This window comes from Phyllostomus hastatus, unplaced genomic scaffold (genome assembly GCF_019186645.2).
Source record: "Phyllostomus hastatus isolate PE091 unplaced genomic scaffold, TTU_PhHast_1.1 phas_contig_159, whole genome shotgun sequence".
Classification (NCBI taxonomy): domain Eukaryota; kingdom Metazoa; phylum Chordata; class Mammalia; order Chiroptera; family Phyllostomidae; genus Phyllostomus; species Phyllostomus hastatus.
Genome location: NW_025333640.1, coordinates 11,985,925 through 12,006,405, shown reverse-complemented (window position 1 = coordinate 12,006,405; position 20,481 = coordinate 11,985,925). Strand labels below are relative to the sequence as shown.

Sequence of the window (20,481 nt, the reverse complement as noted above, 5' to 3'; positions counted from 1 at the left end):
AGGAATCTGCCTCCTGCACCTCTCCTTGAATTGAGTAGAGGCTCTTTTTCCCCTCAACACTGTGGCCAGTTGTCTTAATTTTAATACTTGAGATGCTAACTGGCATTAGAGCTTTAATGCTTGTGCAATATAACATCAGAAATGACAGATATCTCATTATGGCCTAGGTGCTGGGCACTTAATTCCAAGTCCTGTCTTCTTAAGGGAGAAGAATGTCAGGTTAACAAGATCATCAGTATCACTGAGGTTGTTGGAGCCTTTACTCAAGATTTTCTACCACTTTGCCCTTGGTTTTGCAACTTCCTGAGGAGTGGTGAGATGCTGGAGGGAGTACTTCCTCTGTCCTTGAGACTTTTACAGGCATATAGAAACCACACCTTTGTTTTATGCTCTGCATCTTTTGGCTACAAGTGTGAATTAAATGTCCAAGATTTCTTCTACCAAGAACATTGTGACCTCTTGCTGCCTCCGATCCCTTACTTCTCAAGGGTTTTCTAGGATTTCAAAGGTGTGGCTGTCCTTCCTTTATGTTTCAGAAATCGTCTGTCTTCATTGTGTAAGTCCTTCTAAAGCAACAGGAAATGAGACATCAAGAAACTGGTAAATTTGAGCATATTTCTATTGGAAACAGACTTATTATAATTGATTCCAGACAAACTACACTTGTCTAAGGCGAGTTTACTGACTTAAAACCAAGTGTTCTCAGGTAGGAGGTGGGTAGGTGTGCTTATAAAGGAGCAACTCAGGGGAAGATTTGTGATGATGGAGCTGTTCTGTATCTTGACCATGGTGGTGGCTACACAAACCTACACGTGATAAAACTGTATAGAATAAAACAGACACACACAAACTACCACATATTAAACTGGGGAAATCTGATTCAGATTGGGAAATTGTATCAGTGTTGATACCATGATTGTGATAGTGGGCTATATAGTTTTGCAACATATTTCCATTGAGGGGAATTGAGTAAAGGGTACAGGGGATCTTTCTGTGCTATTTCTTACAACTGCGTGCAAGTCTACAGTTATCTCAAAATAAAAAATAAAATGTAAAAAATGTTTTCTATTCTAGGGTCAGAGTATTTAGAAAATCCATACATGCATATTAGCAAACAAACATATCCACAAATAAGTAGTTAAGGTTCAGCCTACCATACACATTGTGAGTACTGAGTGGAGTCAATTTTATGTTTAGGCAATAGACTGAGTCTAAATCCGGTGTCATAAAGCATAGCCTCTTGAGATCTCACATAAACAGGACAATCGTGACTATTATATTTTTTCTATGCTGGTGAATGTAAATGTTCAATGAAGAAGGAAAATAATCTGAAAGTTTGTAATTCTCTATTTGTAGTGATTTTTATATGGAGGTGTTTAAAAAATCTCTTAAGGAAAATGTTTGAAAAGGCAATCCAAATCCACATGTTAAGGACTAGGAAGAAACAAGGTGCATGTTTGACACGTCTTGTGCCATTTTCCATGATACACCCTCTCTTAGTCCATTTGGGTTGCTCTGACAAAAATACCATAGACTGAGTTGGCTTAAACAACAAGGATTTATTTCTTCATGTTCTGGAAGCTGGGAAGTCCAAGATCAAGAAGTTGAAAGGTTTGGTGTGTGGTGAGAGCTGGCTTCCTGGTTCATGGAATGCTGTCTTCTTGCTGTGTCCTCATTCAGCAGACGGGGCCAGGGGTCTTTTTAAAAAGGGCTCCTCCTTCATGACCTAATCACCCACCAAAGGCCCCACCTCCCGATACAATCACGTTAAGGATTAGGATTTCAACATATAAATTTTGGGTGAACACAAACATTCAGTCTATTTGTGAGCATAGTACAGTATAATAACAATGTCTTACTTATCCTTGTGTTAGAGCACAAGGCTTCCATATTTTAGCTACAGATAAAAACACTTATAGATCTTCCAACAGTCTGCTTATAATCATACTGTAAATCTCTCATTGATTCAAAATGAGTAAACTGTTTGATTAATAGAGTTAGTGAACTTGAATGATGCAGCAATTACCAATTTCAAAGGATTCACAGAAAGTAAAATATAATTTAACTCAATCAGCTCAATCATTATGAATGAGAAGTTAATATAAAGTAGATGATGTGATAAAGAATACTTATTTAAATTTGGGGCTAAATTTGTTACTTTTCAGGATCCAGCAGCGTTTTAAAAAATATTAGTGTATCTCAATAATTACTGCAATGAGAAAAAATAGGAAAGTTATGGTCTACATATTAAAAAAATGTAATGATCGCAGATTCCCCATATCCACTATCATTTTTCCTTTATAAATAAAATGTATTTAAATTTTCTGCAATTTCTGAGGTCTTAACACTTTCAAATTTCTTCTTTAGATGAAGACATTTCTACAAATATGATGCCAGGTCATAATTTTTATAATGTTTCAGTTTTTAAAAATAAGTTAGTAATTGATTTAGCATTTTTTGTTCTGTTTTGTTTTACTTATTAGAGAGAGGGGGAGGGAGGGAGAAAGAGAGGGAGTGAGCAACATCAATATCAGAGAGAAGCATAGTTAAGTTGCCCCTAGCACACCCCCAACTGTGGGCCTGGCCTGCAATTCAGGCATGTGCCCTGACCAGGAAGCAAACCAGTGACCTTTTGGTTTGCAGGCCCGCACTCAATCCACCAGCTGGGTCTAATGTTTCAGGTTTGAAATAATTTTAACCATCACCAACACTGAAATTTACCTCTTTTATATTAAACTGATAAAGTGTCTACTACATACTAGCTCAGTTTTCTCATAGAATCTATTCTGTAATCAAGCATTTTAGCTCACGAATGATAACTTGGTCTACTTGCCAGACAGTTGAGGGAATGCCAGCAGGGAAGAGAACAGGAAACATCACTGACAATGAAGACAAGTTGCACAGCTGGTACAGAGCTTTATTTTTCTTCAAACCTGTCATTTTCTCCCCATTGCATGTAAAAAGCTTGATGTTTAGAATTAGGAATTTTCTTAACCCCCCAAATGCCTAAGTGGAAGAAGTGTACAGCACCTGCAAACATGATAATCAATTAAAACCAGAGGCACTGGTCACTTTAAGGGTCTTGAATGTGCATCAGCTTCACTGACTCATGAACATTTTCAGGAAATAGATGCTGTACAGCATTTACACTAAACAACAAAAAGTCCTCTGACATTGTTAGACGTCTGTGCATTTGATTCACTGGGATTCCTAATCTACAATGAACTTTAAAGCATGAGTCAATTAAAAGAAAATCCACTCCATTGGTAGTGAGAATTTTTTTTTGAAAATTCATATTGCTCTATTAATCTTCATTCATATTTAGCTTACTTAATATTTACTAGGTATTTAGTATCTTAGGAAATTTCTTATTTTATTCTTGGAGTCTTCATTTTCCACAAATGCAATTGGTGCTGGTTTCATTAACTGCTATTTTCAAAACCTCAATATTCTACTTAACACATAGATACACTTCTTTCAGTAGATCAATTGTAATGGTTCTTCAAAACCATAATCTACTCAGGCAACTAATCTGCTGTTTCTTTCCTTTTTGTTCGGGCCTGTGGAACCTTCATTTAAGGAGCTGTAGCCTTGGGGCATCTCAGGGGCTGCGAGTGGGGGAGGGGAAGCACCTGACTTCTGCCTCTAACATCAGTTGGCAGAAACCATTCAAGCAAAAGGGTGAGCATCACATGGCATGTAATTAATGTAGTATTAGGAGCATGCCCAATTTTTGCAATCTTCTTTTTTATATGAATACATTTATGATTTTAGTTTTGTCCTGACAGTAGAAAGACAATTTTAACTCATGCTTTCAGTTCCAGATAGCTCAAGGACCAGTGTGGAACTATTTTTGAGATTTCTTGACTCAGAATTTAAAATCTGTCATCAACAGAATATGGTGCTGCATGAGGTAGTGAGGTCCCTATTTATCAGAGATTTTCAAGCAGAATTGAACCACTACCTGTGAGGCACAGTGTAGAAAAGATAGGTAAACCTGATAACCTCCTACTTTGTGACTCCGTCCTTTAAAAATCACTGATTAACATTAAGCCTTACCTAGCTCCTTTGATTAAGACCCATGAAGAACATGGCATTCTAAACCCTGCAAGAATAATTTAGTAACTGTTTATTCTAGGTCTGAAAATATGCACCAGTCAAAATTACCTGGTTAGGACAAAACTTTCCTATTTTCTCTTTTATGAGGACACAATCATTAATACTTTTCATGAATGCTAGCATAATTCTCTTAGACCCTTCTTTTGAGAGAACCTATGAATGGTTAGTTATATGCATGGTTTATTGGATAACTCACTCAATAAGTTGTTTTGCCTCTTTAATCTACAGTAAAATACTTTCTACCCTTTTCACGTGCTTTACTTTTCCCATTTGGTAGTCTCCTTTCTTGTTTTGCTTACACGCCCCACATCTCCTTTACCTGAGAGGAATTCAGCTTTCGAAGGTTACTGATTGTCAAAGAAACTTACGTTCTTAGCTCGATCTTAGATTTGGCCTGGATTTGGTATTGTCTTGTTGTTTTGTGGCACATCTATTACTCATGCCTACTCCCGTGGAAGTTCTGGGTATGTGAGCCTCCTGATATTTTCGGATTCTCATCATTAAGTTTGCTGTAACATGTCAAAAATTATTTCTTTATATAGATAAAAGAAAATTGCTATAAAGTTTGTCAAGACAGTTAGGTTTCTGAATTTGGAGAAAGCTTGTAGTTTTACATAAAAATTATTTTATTTTTTCTTCTTTCCCCAAGATATGCTTCCGGTGCAACAGGTAGGGAAAAGAACTGGCTGCCGATTTCGTATCATTGGAAAGAGGAAATCAGGCAACAGTGACATGCCCTCTGGGTGGGACGTGGCACACATTCCACACACCTGTGCACACCCTTTATTAATGCAGCAATCAAAACACGGGATGGATCACGTGTTTTTCTACTATCACATCGACTTAAACGGTAGTCATCTGTTTCCATATTTAAATTATTTTTAAAAAGTGAACATTTAAAGTTCACAAAATCACCAGTTTGATATTTATTCTGAGGTAAATTTTTTTCTATCTTGTTTTCCCATTGTAACAAAGGATATCCAGAACTAGATATACAGCAAACCAAACATAAATACGAGCATCTCCTTTGACCCTAAATCACTGTAGGCAGCTCTGTGGAGTCTGAGAGATACACTTGAAGGCTTAGGTTACTGGTTAAATAAAAATAATTTATGTTCAAAATATTGTTAAAACTATTTGTTTTCTATTTTTATATTCTCTAAAAGCTATCATTTTGATTGTGGTATTCTAAATATTAGCCTCCTTAAAATGATATCTCTATAGAATCTCAAAGATCATTACCAGCCTCATATGATATTTTCTTGTATAACACTCAGTCCTCTGGAAAACATAATAAACAATTCTGTTTTATTTTATTTCCTCCATAACTGGTTTATTTAATCCAAACCTGATTGATTACTGTACAAACCCTAAGAAAATCATTAGGAAAACGAACTTTGTTATCTACTGAAGGATTTTTAAAAGAATAGATGAGTGTAAACATGACTAATACCTTGAAGATATTAGGTGCTTGAAATATGTGTGGGAATACACAGTGAGATTTGGTAGGTATTTAAAGAATACAATAAATTAGCGTAAAAAGTAAAAATAGAAATAGACCAATAGTCTTAATGTCCTGCCAAAAGGATCTTTGTGAAGATAGGTACAGGATAGTAGCTGAACTGTCCTGAGTATAAAACAGAGTATCTGAAAGATAAGTTAAACCTTCTATTTTCTTACCAAATGAAATGAAATACTCAGAGGAAGTCCCCCATTAACAGAACAGTGGAGGCTGCCATTTCAGAGGTTCAGCACTGAGATGACACTATTTCCATCTGCGAATGGAAGGTGTCTGATTTGCCTCTGTAAAGCCATTCCTCCAGTGGCTGAGGCTGGTGTTTCTGCAGTTAATGAGACTTGTGTTGGCTGCACCACATTGGGAGTGTGCCTGCACAAAACATGCAAATATTCGTTGTGCCTCACGTTGTCTTCAGGTGCTGAAGAAGTGAGCAGATCTTAGATCACTAATAAATAACAATCCAAGCACTGAATTTAAAACAGTTCTCAGTCCATTAAATAATTGACAGAGCTATAGTTCGGTCTTTCCACCAAGTTGTTTTCTATCTAACACTTGCTCTTTAAAGGGAAGCTTAAATAACACGGACAATTAAAAATGAAGCAAACAATAAAAAAAGAAGAAGGAAAGATTCCAGAATCCATTGTGTGGGATGGCAGGCCTCTTAGCCTTAGTTTTGATAAAAGGAATGCTCCTAAGCATCTGAGGCAAATCATTCTTGATGTAAGGACAGGACACAATAATGCTTGGAATGGGTGGGAACATTCACGTATTTTTAGAGTGATATCTATACATTAGGTAGCACATTTAGTTCCTAGAGATTTTAGTCAAGTATTAGTATTTCTTTTTACCAAATGTGATATACAAAAAAGATGAGAAAAGTAGCTGTGCCTTAAAAATATGAAAATATAATATATTAAACAAAACCACTATAAATTACATAGATTCTTAGTATAAAATTGTTTTTTTCACTTAGAATAAATATCATCCAAGTTTGCAGATCATCTAAGTGAATTAAATATGCACATGTATCTGAATCATTTTCAGATTCTAGATAAAAATTGCTAGAGATATAACCAGATGACTCAGAAACCAGAAACTGTTTGATTTTGACAATGACCAAAGAACACGGCTTGGGATTTAGTGTTAAGCTTTTAAAACCACCCAAATGAGTCTGCATACACACAGCCCTATGTCTATGAATTCTATGAAGCTGTAATATCTTTAAAAATCAGCTGAAAGCCACAAGGTCTCCTCCATTTCATATTCTAGCAGGAGAACCTTTCTTATTTTGTACAGAAGCTATAGGACAGATAGGAAGAGTACAGAATTTCTGGAAGGAGAGATCTCCATTGTAAGCCAATCTTCCTTTAGGTTGGCTATTATTATATCAAGAGCCTTTTCATACTTTAAAGAGGGGGAAGTTTTGAAAATCTGTATAATCTTCCCAGTCTAAAGAAGCTAAAAGCAAAATGGAAACATTCTTTAGTCACACATTTCTGCTCCTAATTCATAAAAAATTTGCCCATTTTAGACTTTTCATTCCAAATCAAGTCTAAATTAAATATCTCCTGTAATTTTCACGTGGAAAGGTGCACATGGGTTTGGGTGGAATGAAAACTGAATACATTGAGAAGTTCACACAATGCCACAAAATGAGCTTCAGTCTCTGTTGTTTGGGGTATACAGATCCATGGTAAGAATTTGTTACTTCCATAACAAGTGGAAATGTTTATATTCTAAGAGTTGGAGATAAAATTTTTCTGCAACCCAGATACATAAAATCCTAGTCAAGAGAGCCTAATCAGGAATCACGGTATCTTTTAATTGCTCACTACTAATTTCTTTTTGTGACCACCCACGATTCCAACAGTTCATTCTAATCAAACTCCATGTCTTGTAGAACGACTTCCACATCAGTTATCTATGAACAAAAATAAGCCTGCCAAAGCCATTTCTAAAGCCAAACTCTCTGCCCTCAGGTATAGAGCTAGATGTATTTGCTGCAAAGTTTGGACAGCAAAAGCATCCAACCTCATGTACCCATTTTTGCTCCTAATATTGCTTGTATCTTGCAATGGGGGCCAACATAAGACATTACAAACTTTCCATAAAACTATAAATATCTGAGCTAGAAAGGATCTTGTGATCCATGAGGTATAATATAACCCCTATATTTTGCAGGTGAAAAAGATTAAACCCCAGAATAAGAAAAAGAATTGTCCAAGGTGACCAACTTATCCAGACAGTGACAGAACGAGGACTAAACATCTGCATCTGCTCTCTTCACTACCAGTGTGGTCCATGTACCCTCCAGTGTCATGACCCCATCACTTGATGTGTCCAAGGCCCTTATAAAGACTTCAAGGTCAGTGTCTCCATGCTCCTAAGAGAAAATGAAATAACACCACTCGTTCTTATCATGATTAAACCTAAACCATAGAAGTGGTCTAAATGATTAATTTGGGGTGGAGAGAGATCCACAACTTGCTTAAAATGCTATGATTTTTTAAAATCATCGCATTTATTTGAGTAAGTAATGCAGCATAAACAAGGTTAGGTAAACCCAGAGATATAAATAACTATCTTTAAAGTGACCGTGAAAAAACACAAGGATGAAAACATGGGTTTGGTTCTGTGAGAGAGTGGGACCCTTTAAATGGTGCCCAGGGCTCATCTAGAGTGGCCCGTCTGACATAGGAAAACTGAAAGCCAGACTTGCCCAAAGCCAGGCAGCTGGTTATTAGCACAGTCAGGTAAGGTGTTGGCCTTTGAATGACTAGTTTTGTCTTTGTCTATAACATCACTCTGCCTTGCATATAACTGCTTTCTTGTGAGACTAAATAATTCAATAATTTTGGCATTAAATTTGATGGTGCAGTTTCCTATGCTGTTGTCATAATATTTATATCCTTCCCTGCAAGCTTCTCTGGGTAGCCAGTATTCTACAGCACATAGGAATTCATCAAATGCCATGAGTATTATGGATACATTCGACCGTTTATAACCTCCCCCACCCATACCTCAGTTGAGCTCACCAAAATGCTCTCTGATTGAACAGGTAAACACAATTTTATTTGGCTATTAAAGTGCTATTCCTGGGCAAAGGTTTTTCTCAGTTTCACAACAGCAGCTTCATTGGAAACAAATAAAAATCAAGGTATGAAAACAAGCCTGGCAAGTAACAAAAATAAGGAGCCTCATAACTACTTTCGAACATTACAAGTGACTTATGAGATATCAGATCTGGTACGGGTGACTGATACCAAAGCCTCTGAGGTAAATGTTCTAGGGGAAAATAAGGACAAAGAGGACTAAACCAGAAAGAGCAATTAGTATTAATATAACAACAATTACTCCATTATAAAGGAACAGTGAAAGTAATAAAAACTGAGAAGAAAGTGCAACAAACCCATATACGTGCATTTGCTATTGTAGCAGACCTATAATTTTTTTTAAAAGAAAAGCAATGCAGTGTGCATCGGACAGGGCTCTTGAACTCAGAATTTATCTTACAGTAGTGTACTCTTTGCCAAAAGGGCATCACCTATTAAGGTACTTGGCAGAGAATAGTCTCTAAAATTCGTATCACTTGGACAGACTCCTCCTGTCCAAAATTATCAATTCTGCACCCTGATGTTTCCCGCATCCTTTTCTACTGGGGAAGGTCCAGTCACATGAGCTGCACACAGGTGTTTCCCCTTTTAAAATGGCATCACTCCTACCTAAGGGATGAGAGTCTCCTGGTAAGGCTTAGCGGCAAGTGCGTACTACATCTGGACTACGAGGAGCAGCCCCTGATTTTCTTGATATGCATAGCTTTTCGGAGTTGATATTAGACATGGCTTTCATAAATAATGCAGGTGTTTATGTCGTTTCCTACTGCTGGCTCTGTGGTTTCCAGGTGAGCTGGAGGCAAGACTCTATCTATAGATACCTCCACAGGTGTGGGCTCTTCAGATGTTAGCTCCGTGGATGTTACATCTGTGGAAGGCTCTGCAGTTTCTGCGGAATGTTCAGCTGATGGTTCTGTCTCCTCTTCATCTTTGACTTCAAACTGTACCCCTTCTTGGTCGTCCATGTGATCTTTTCTGGACTGTGGATGAACGGACACCTTGATGGCAATCTGCTGTGGCTGTTCATGCAGCGATGAGGCGTCTGAGTCGGCGGTGGGGGAGTCGCTTCGCTTCAGAGAGTTCGGGATCGTGTACACCTCATCCCTGTCTGTGGCCTCCTGGCCTTCTGGGGTGTGCCGCACGAAGTTCTGCCCCTGCTCCTCCAGCCCGACCACTTCCATGATCTCCTCCATGATGGTCCTGCAGTTCATGATGAGAGGAGGCAGAGGCACACTCCTGGCAAGCTCTTCAATGTAGCGGGCAAACTCCATGGTTTTGAACTGGGTGACTTTGGCAAGCTCTAGAGTTTTGGCTGAGGTGATGATGGGGATCCGCTTGGCAATCTCAAATGCCTTTTGCAGCTTCTCTGCGCCTTCTGTCCTAAAGAACTCGTTGATGGCTTTCTCAGTCTTCTTCAGGTGGCTGCTCATCATACACAGGCGGGTGATGTTGAGGACCATGACGATGGTGAAGGCCACGAGGCAAACAACCATGTAGTAGACACCCATGTCCCCAGAGGTGAAGATGACGCGCAGGGTCACCGTGTTGTTCACAGTGCCATAGACATTAGAAGCAACACATGTGTATTTACCTCGGTCTGAAAAAGACACCTTGGTGATGTTCAGGAGGCCACTCTCGAGCATCTGCCATTTTCCTGTTGGAAGGGAGAGAAGAACATTCAAAAAAGGACATACAGCGCCCACTGATGTGACTACAGACTCACATATTACTAAAAACATCTACCATCGACCATCACATCAGTGACCATTTACTGTGTGCCAGACACTGATGCGTATGAACTCACTGAGTCTTCACAACTCTGTGGGACAGGCAGGTAGTAACACTAGCCCTGTATACAGGATGAGAAAACTGAGGCACAATTAGATTAAACCTTCCCAAGGTCAGCAGTTTGGAAGCAGCAGAGCTAGAAGATGAGCTCAAAGTTCAAGAGGCTGTATTCTTAACCACCAGGCCGTACTGTGTAATTTCACATCCTGGGGAAAATAAGAAAAATAAACCATCCGGAAAATACTGAACTCTTACTGGAGAATTCCTTAATGCTAGCATTCTAACCTGCTTGTGAGCATGACTCTAATGAATATATGTTCATTGGGAGTTTAATGTTTCTCAGAGTATAGTAGTCCAGGACCAACCTAAGATCTGGAGTAAATCAATTAAATTATAATTTTTTACCTGGGTTCCTCATATTTGATATTGAAGTTATCCTTGTATGACCTCAGTTAATTAAAACATAATTATGTCATTAACTTTGAGAATCTAAAATGAATTGTCTATATTACTTAAAGTTATAAACTAACAATGAACAGATTCAGAGACTGCATATGAACTAGTATCAGTTTGCTTTAGCCTTGCAAATAAATTATAGACCCATCAGATTGAAGATAAGCCTCACACAAGACAGAGAATGCATGTTGATAACAGCAATTCTTCCTCCCCCCTCTGTCCTGGAAAGGACCTGGTGTTGCCCTCGGAATGGGGTTCTGAGTCAGGCAAAACTCTTTAGTAGGCGTTCTTGGTCTGCCCGTACACTTGGTCTCCCCTACAGGTCAGAGGAGCCCTGGACAACATACAAGCAATGCTGGCTTGTGGATCTTGGGTCTGAGCCTTTCTGTAATCCTACCACCCACCTCCCTACACTGTCCTGCAGAGAATGGAGGGTCCAGGTCAGCCCTCTTGGGAGTTCTAAGGAACAGAGCAGGCAGATATTTCTCCATAAGAGCACTCCAAGTCTCTAAGCCAACTAGAGGGACCTCTCTAGAGAGATGGGACAATTAATGTGTAGTTTCAAGTGTCTATTATTATACTGTATTTTGCTTCTTCCCTCCTGGCAGTGACTTTTAATTCTAAGTCTGATATTCCCCCAAAGCAACAAACAAAGTGTTCCTTTTTTAAATTCATGAGCACATATGCCACCAAAGTCTCAAGGGACCGAGAAATGAGGCAACAGAGGGCCTTCTTTATGCCAGTGTCGTTCTGCTACAGCATGGTGACTACAGTCCCATGAACGTCCTTCCCTCCTGGGGGCCGACAGTCCCTCGACTTGCTAGCAGTGGCGAATCTGGCAGGATGCCTTTGCTGGATGCTGCCACATTCCTTTGCTCTCTGAAAGAACGTCTGTGAGGAGTAGTTCCTAGCGTCCCTGAGTAACCCTTTTCTAACAATTCACCCAGTGTATTTTCCCCAGGAGCACAAAACACTGGGTTGAAAAATCTAGTGAAGTTTCAATCTCTGTGAATGTGCATGAATAAACAAGCCTAGCACCCGGTCTGTGAAATTTCTCTCATTCAGACAGAGCAAGAGCAAGCCTTCTACCTCTTTTATTCCCTGAACCTCAATTTTGATACTTTTGCTGCAGATTTGCCCAAATGTATAATCATATGAGGCAAGGGAAATTATGCATTTATTTTCTTAATATTTGCATGTTTCCTAAAAGTAGACTAGAGCAGGCATAGGGGGAAAAAACTCTAGCTGCTTTAAAGCTTATTATAGACATGGAAGGTATTGGATTCCAGAGAGTCACAGACTACATCACAGTAGTTTCTCATGTTTACCTTCCTTCATTTATAAGAAAACACATTGGGAAACAGGGTGAAGAGGATGAGGAGGCAAGGTTATTTGTATGGGGAGTGAATAGGATCAATTCATTCATCTACATCCCCATTGCCATTCCTTTTGTGGAGGGATTGATTGTAATTCAAAGAAAGATAATTTGAACCTGGGTGCAGAAGAGCAAAAGCAGAAATGAACGCTAAAGGAAGAAGCTGGTCATCTATTTGATGGTAATATAAACAGCCTTCTCCTCACACCCACATCATAATTTTAGTGGTAGTTGTATTCTGTTATAGGCAAAGGGAATGCAGCAATACATATTAGTTACACCATACCAATGCTTTCCTCTACTTAAAAATGTTTAAATTTATAATTATTTTCAGGCATACTTGTCATTGTGTACTGACATGTATTTATCTATTCTGGGCCTGAGTGATTAAATGCAGTTAGAATTTAGACATTTCAGAAAGTTTCTTACCACACTGTGAGAAGAGGCATAGTTTGGAATCAAACACAACCTTATGAAGCGACACTTGTGACTTGTTTGGAGGAAAACAGAGATTTCCAACAGATAACTGCTTAGGGGCACATGTGCTTCTTACTTGGCTCAGGACAGCGGGTCCTTAGACTAATGTCTTGCATGTACTTTATTCAGTCATTAACTTAGTTTATTCTTGAATTCTGAAGTCCAGCATCTTGTATGTATCTGTGGCTATATTTGCTTACCTATAATCTATGACAAAAATGAATCTATGTTATGACCCTAAAACTCTTGGGCTATTACCTATAGTCTGAGCTGCAACACCCGAGTTAAGAGATTGAGACCATATCTCTCTCTGCCAGCAACTTCCTGTTTCCAGTCTAAGATGAGGACACCAGGATATCTCTTTAGTTTTTGGTCCTTTACTAGATTCCTCTTGAAACAACCATCATATCTATTTTATGGGTTAAGGTAATATTAATGACATTTGGGCTTCCACCTGGATTAAACATTCTATTATCAGATCACAAAGCAAGTCTTTGGAAGCCAACACACACACATCCTAAGGACTATGATGTCAGAAGAGCTAAAATTTCGACCTCAAAGGTGACATACAGCTGTATGGCTTCCCTTTGAAAGGCTGATACATCCATTCCTTCCTAGGAACTAAGACTCTGAGTAATGCCTCTCAGCTGCAGCTTGACCTTTGACCAGTGGCAAAGATTTCTGCATGTCTTACTATTATATGAATCCCATACAACTAAGGTGGTGGCACAAATTCCACTTTGGGGGTCCTCCCACCCCAGCTTCGAGTCCAGGCTCATGCAGCATCTCCACAGGGCACCCACCCAGCTGAGATCATCTCAAGTACACTTTCTGTGCTGCCCATAACCATTCACCTCTGTCTGTAAATATTGTGTCCCCAGACTTATTCTGGAACAGTTCCAACTTCAGTTGTTAGAAAATCAAACAAATAAAACACCCCCAGTGTTTTACACATGAATCAGGCATACCCAGTGCTGTCGCCATGCATTTCAAATTGCAATTGAGTGGGAATGTCGAAGTTACATGTTGAATTTTCATTAAGTTGCATCACTTCAGAACCAATAAGAACCTAAAATGTCAGCAGCTGATGCTAAGTCAGTTCTATGTGCAAAGATTTTGGAGGAAATAAAAGAAGTAGCTATTGAATCATTTCTTTCTGAATATAATACAAGAGATTGCTAAAATATTTCCCAATCACTCTTGATAGAAGTTCACTTCCATCCTGTGCCTTGCTCAGACCATAGTTCCCCACTTGGGAACGCCCTTCCTCCATCCCCTCTCTTTCCACTCTGGTCCTGGAAGGTGACACACACCTGAAAGATTCAGGCTAAAACACTGTCACATGCAGCAGCAGAAGAGCTGCTGCATCTCTACTGGACACCCGTGTTTGCCCAGGAATCTGTCACAGTCTTGCCTAAGAAACTCCAGGCACAAGAGTCACACATGAAGATCAACCACACGTGAATAGTCATGTTGTGGTGACACTGTCTCCTTTGCAAAGAGAAAAGCTAACAGATGTTATTTCTTAGCTGTACTGCAGTGTGTGCTATGCTGCACAACAAAGCTGACATTTTTAGAAGGGCAGTAAGCCTTTTCTATCTTGTTCAAACCTTCAGTCAACAATTATTGAATAAACCATCCATATACCAGGTTCCACGCTCAACTGTGCAAACATAAAGACGATGCCTGACTGTGAAAACAACCCAGGCCAAAAGGGGGACACAGACTCCAACAAATAACCGAGGGATCGCTGGTGCAGGGCAGCAGAGTGACAAAAGGAACCGTGAGGACAAGCTTCCTAGAGAGATGTGAGGTGCTCGCCGGGGCCAGGACATGGCGGAGTGCAGGGTGCAGGCAGGCAGGACAACGAGGGTAAAGGGAAAGGACTTTTAAGACCACAGGGGAGTGGTAGGTGGAATAGGGTAGCATTGAGCCAAAGAAGGGACCCAGTGTACAACACGCCTGTAGCTGACAAGCCATTTTTAGAGTCAAGGACGGCTAGGGTAGAGGCAAGGCTTGGGAGGGGCACAAGGCCAGAATATTCCAGAGCTTAAAATGTTTATGCTGTCAGAGAAAAGGAGTCCCTCATTTTGTGAGACGTCCCCTGATTCCTTATCTTCAGGGGCCTCAGGACCCTCCCACGTGTTCTCTCTCCCTGGAATGCTCCCCTCCTCCCCGACCGCACACATTCTCAGCGCAGCTGAGACACCACCTTGGCATCTTCCCTTGTTTGCTGCAAAAGCCTCCTCTGGTCCCTGATCAAATCAGTGGAGAGAACCTCAAAGTCCAGAAGCAGATACCAGGAAGTGGGGGAAATGTAAAAAATAAGGAAGATGTCATCTCAAATCAGTGAGGAAAAACATATTGTGATAATTGACTACTCGTTTGAAAGAGTAGTTAAATTCCTTCTTTATGTGATACATAAAAATAAATTTGAAGTACTCTGAAGATCTAAATGTAAAATTAAAAGTATAAAATTAACAGAATATATTAAGACATTTTTATAATGTTGGAATAGGAAGGCTATTTTAAGCATTTCAAGAATTGTGGGAAATGTAAAGGAAAACACTGATGGATTAAATTTCTCCCAAATTGGGGGGCTGTAACCTTTGGAAGGTTGATATGAAGGAGTCCCTCAAAATTTAAAATGAATGTAATCTGTGACTCATGTTTAGACTTCTTGAAATTATTCAAATCAGGCAAGCCTAGATTGACTGGAAGAATATCAATGAATGTAAGAAAATCAAGATAATGAAAAATATTTCTTTCTAGAATAGTTTTTCTCTGCAGGGACATACTTCTAGAGCTTTCCTCCCCTGCCAACATTCTCTGAGAGAAGCTACAACCTCGGTCCCATCCAGAAAGGAGGCTCACCGCGGGGCCTGCGTGCACACATGGAGGGGAAGTTGCTCAGGATGGCACAATGTCACGCCAATAGGACAGTGTCAAGAAGACCATCTAGCAATTAGAGAAGGGATCAGCAGCATCGGATGGCTACAGTTAAACCTGTAAATGCCCCCAAATTATATGGGATGGGGGTTATTGTGACTCAAAGTGTAACCAATACGTGGCACCAGATCAGAACTACCACCCAAACAACTTCTGTCCAAAGTACTGCCATACAGAAATGAGCTGCAGCAACACTTTCTGGAACTGAAGAACTATAAGGAATGTGAGAGCACAACCAACAAAGACACTGTAATTATAGCCTTTCTCCAAACACCATGTCTAAGAAATCCTAAGTCTTTCCAGGTTTCTTGAGGATCACTGAGCATTAAAAATTAACATTATACTCAAATGCTAAGCGGTTAGAATTCTTGTCAAATTACTTACTAGAAGAAAAGGATTTATTTTTCCTTAGAGAGTTCTGTGAATGTGTACACAAACTGATGTATGCTTTGTCTCTATCCCCAATGAGTGGTGTAAAAGGATTAAAACTGTTCACAATGCCATTTAGATACTTAGGCTCTTAAGCTCCTCACACCCCTGCTTTTCAAGGAGTTCAATCTGCCAAAACAAGTAGATTTTATTTAAGTTGCCTGAAACCAACTTAAAAAATTTCAGGGTAGTGAGAATTTCAATGAATGTTTATGTAAACATAAGTGAAATGTAACATTCACTTGAATGACTATCACATTGAATTGACACTTGTTGAGTAAGAACAAAATGCAGTGTGGGTGTGTGGCTATACATGTTGCCCTTATCTTCCACTATGTGAAATATAGGCTTCTGAAAAGAAAGGACTCACGCCTTTTTACTAAACATAATTGGAAACAAATTTAGCACCGTGTGGCTGAACCTGTTACTGGGCTGCTGCAGTACATGTCAGCTCCTTAAAGCCACTGCAGTCAGATTATGAACATTGCCAGCCACAAGGGCTCCTATGTCTTCTGCCCCAAACCTCCCCAGGGACCTCTTCAAAGAGCGCTACTAGGGCAGCTCTAACAAGCTAGTGCCCACATCATGTGGAGCCAGGGTAGCTTAGGACAGCACGGACTCAGCTCAGCTTTCGCTCAAGAAGGTAGGGTGGAAGGACTGTGCTGGTCAGAGCCTGCGCTGCCCCTCTGCTGAAAGGCATGAATGGTATCTGAAAAGAACCTCTATTTTTTTTTTTAAAGATTTTATTTATTTATTTTATTTATTTTTTAGAGAGGGAAGGGAGGGAGGTAGAGAGAGAGAGAGAGAGAAACATCAATGTGCGGTTGCTGGGGGTTATGGCCTGCAACCCAGGCATGTACCCTGGCTGGGAATCGAACCTGGGACACTTTGGTTCCCAGCCCGTGCTCAATCCACTGAGCTACACCAGCCAGGGCTAAGAACCTCTATTTTCATTTCCTGGGAAAGGAAATGTCTGACACTCTAGCTCACTTGATCTGGGAATCTTAAATTTCAAAACTGCCAAGCATGTAATTCCGTGCTGAGTAGCAAGAGTCTTTTTTGATAGTAGCTGCTGGTGTTCTTCTAAGACCAGAGCACCCTTCACTGGGTTCATACAAAAAGATTACACTCTGGGAATCTCAGCTGTCATACTCATCTGAGGTGGGTCTGGAAGCGTCTCTTCATGGCTAAGACAAAGCCTTCCAGGCTCACATCTGAAATGCAGCACAACTCACTTAAAGAAACACTATAAATGGTGCTTTGTTACCAAGGTGGCCCTTAATAAGACTCAATTTGGAAAATGAATCAAAGCACCATAAATTAAACCACTTTATAGCAAAATACATTAGGGGTTGAAGGTCTACTTTGCAATGATTCTTTAGTTAGCTGAGGAGTGCTTCTTTGGATTAGACCAGGTCTTCTCAACTTGGGCACCATTGACAATTTGCATTGCATAATTCTCCGTAGGGATCTATCCTGTGCATGGTAGGAAGTGTAATAGCATCCCTGCAGTCACTAGGTGAAGCAAATGTAAAGTTCATCCTGTGCATAATATGGATACTTTGTCATCTCCACACACACTGCTGTTTCAGAGGCAGAATACCGGAGATCAGTGGGCCCTGAGCTCAGGGAAGTGAAGTGCTGGGAAAGAGGGGCCTCTGATGCAGGGGCAGGAGGCGCGGTTCTCGAACTTGCTTTCATGGCAAGTCACGTTGTTTTGAAATTTTAAATAACATTTAAGGGGTACAAATTTTGTGTGTTTATCAAATTTTATTTGAAAGGTTGAGAAATTGAGGTAGAGAATAAGAAATTACCCAGAAAATGAGATCCTTTCTTTACAAAACACATTGTGTTATGAAACGGAGTTAAGCGTTTAGCATCTATGATTGTGATGATATAGGACAATATTGCTAATCACAGCAGTTGTCATTTGGTGATAGTGTGGTATGTTCCAGGTACTATATTAAGCTTTTAATATACAATAGTGTATTTAATACTGACCACCTCACATGGTAGTAAAAAGAATTATCTCTATTTTACAGATAAGCAAACCGTGGCTCAGAAAAATTAAGGAACTTGTTCAAAGAAAAACTATCATGTGCTTCTTTGGACTTTCCAATAGTATATTCATTATATATTTTTTGATTAATGCCTTTTGGTAAATTGATTTTTTTAAGTGTCAAATATTTAATGATCTAAAAGGGGAGTTCAGTTAAGTTATTTTTTATGTTAACACATTACTTCATGCTGATCTTAGAGGCCAAGGACAATTTACATGGAACACTGTGGGAACTGACCTCCTTCCATACATATCAACTAGAGAAGGGGTACACTACAGCCTTAAAACTCAGTGGGCACAACTTGTTGATGTCCTTAGCAGAAGTAGTTAAAAGGCAATTCATAGTCTATTAAAAAAATCTGAAAAGCAAAGAGATAAAAATAATACAGTGATATAAACTACATGCAAAATGTATAATGATGAATTCCACAAAGCTGGAGGAGCAGTTGTGACAATTACGGACTTTGTGGCGTTCAGCTCAGTGTACTCTGTGCATGTTTACTTTCGAAGGCAATTCTTAATTAGCTTTGGTGACAGAAATCTACAAGAGTACAGAAAACAAATCCATAGAAAGGTCTAAAACCTAACTTCCAGGGCGATTTTAAACTTAATTGCTAACAAGCGAGACAAGTTTACAAAGGCCTATTATACCAGCTGACTTTCCTGAAATGCTTATTTATCATCTGATAAAGGTGCTAGTGTGCATTTAAGTGGTTTAAAATTAGGGTAAGAAGTCACAGCAAAAATGCACCAGATAATTTGTACCTGAAATCACTGGGACTTTTTCACAATACTTTCACAAGTACATATTTATTTCTACTCACCTCTAGCAAAAGGAAAATTGAAACCAGCACATTGTGTGGCCATTTGTGGTTATTCATGTTATTTGAAATCTGAGTTATTTTTGCAATATAGTTGGTGCACCGCCCCAAACAAGTCCTTTAGTGAATGACCAAAGAAAAAAAAGTCTTCCTCCAGAAATAGATTCCACACTGGCCTCTCCTAATCCTGTGGAATTGAAGAGACAAACAGGAGTGAAGAAGGCAAAGCAGCTGCAGCACCCTCTGATGACAGGAAATGGCCCCCTTTCTCTAGGGCTGGCAGGGCTGGCCTGAATAATAGCCATCTCACTCTTTCAGTATAAACACAAAATTGTTCCCTTCCCAGCTAATCACAAAGCGAATGGTAGTGTGCTCCAGGAGCAACTCCTTAGGGGTCTGAATGCATTTCTGTACACACACGTTACAGCACGCACCCTAACACTGTCAACCTGTGTGGTGGTGGTTACAATGCCTTTTCTCTCCAGGGGGGCTTCCCTCATTCACTCAGTCTGGGTTAGATGGTCTTCAACATTTTTCCCCTACTGAGACCTGAGGGACAAGCAGATGCTGGTTGGGCACAGAGAGAGAATAAATACCAGCTTGGCTGCACTCTGGTTGTGTAATTTCCTCTCCATTCACCCGCTGTCTCATCTGTAAACATGAGCATTAATAATACCTAACCATCATGCTTACTGTAAAGATTAGAAATAATGCATGTAACTTGGTCCAGGGGCTTAATCAATGGTAGTGGTTGTTAATGAAAATTACATTCATTTTGTTAGTTTGATTGTAACAGTACTCTACTGTATCTAGGCAACGTTCCAGGATATTAGCATCATTTTTCACTATATTCAATCACCTCTTTGTTGAGTTATAAATGAAATATTGCTTTATTTAAATTTCTGGCCAATTGGCCTGAAAACTAAAATCTATGTCTGTGTTATAATATAGGCATTTCTCCTTTAGAAACAAGGGATTAAAGACTATGGGTCCTCTAATAGGCCATTCTAGGACTAAAATTCTCATATTTTATGATGAAGAGTGTCATTTCTTCTATTTCCTATGTTTTGCTTGGTTGTTAGGCACAGTGTTTTTATTCTGCCTCATGTTACTTATGTTCTGAAATTACTATTATTATGCATTGTAATTGCAAAAGCTGAGCTAGAACATCAAGTACTAGTATTGGGAGTTCTCTTCAAAAATCTATAGTGCATCTTCCTCATGAGGTTTAAAACCAGCTGATTTATCAGCAAGGCTGCTGGCTACAAACACGATGACAGTGCTGAGTTCTGACAGAGCAGGTAGTTCTCTGTGCCAAAGGCTTCCCAGCAGCTACCAAAGTTCAGGGGTCACTGACAGGCTGCTTTTCCAGACCA

The 20,481-nt window shown here is 39.6% G+C and overlaps 1 protein-coding gene across 2 annotated transcripts in view; it reads right to left on the bottom strand.

Moving 5' to 3' along the window:
- Positions 1–1,539: 1,539 nt before the first annotated feature.
- MFAP3L (microfibril associated protein 3 like) overlaps positions 1,540–20,481 on the bottom strand; it is a 42,774-nt gene continuing 23,832 nt past the window's right edge. Inside the window, exons 1-2 of one of the 2 annotated variants that reach the window (XM_045830994.1) lie at positions 19,109–19,218; positions 1,540–10,405 (exon numbers count right to left, since the gene is read on the bottom strand). In XM_045830994.1, coding sequence (XP_045686950.1) covers positions 9,471–10,405; positions 19,109–19,151 — 978 coding nt within the window. In that variant the 5' untranslated portion in view covers positions 19,152–19,218 and the 3' untranslated portion in view covers positions 1,540–9,470. Of the gene's footprint in view, positions 10,406–19,108; positions 19,219–20,481 lie in introns of those variants that run through there. The other variant, XM_045830993.1, reaches the window with a different exon arrangement.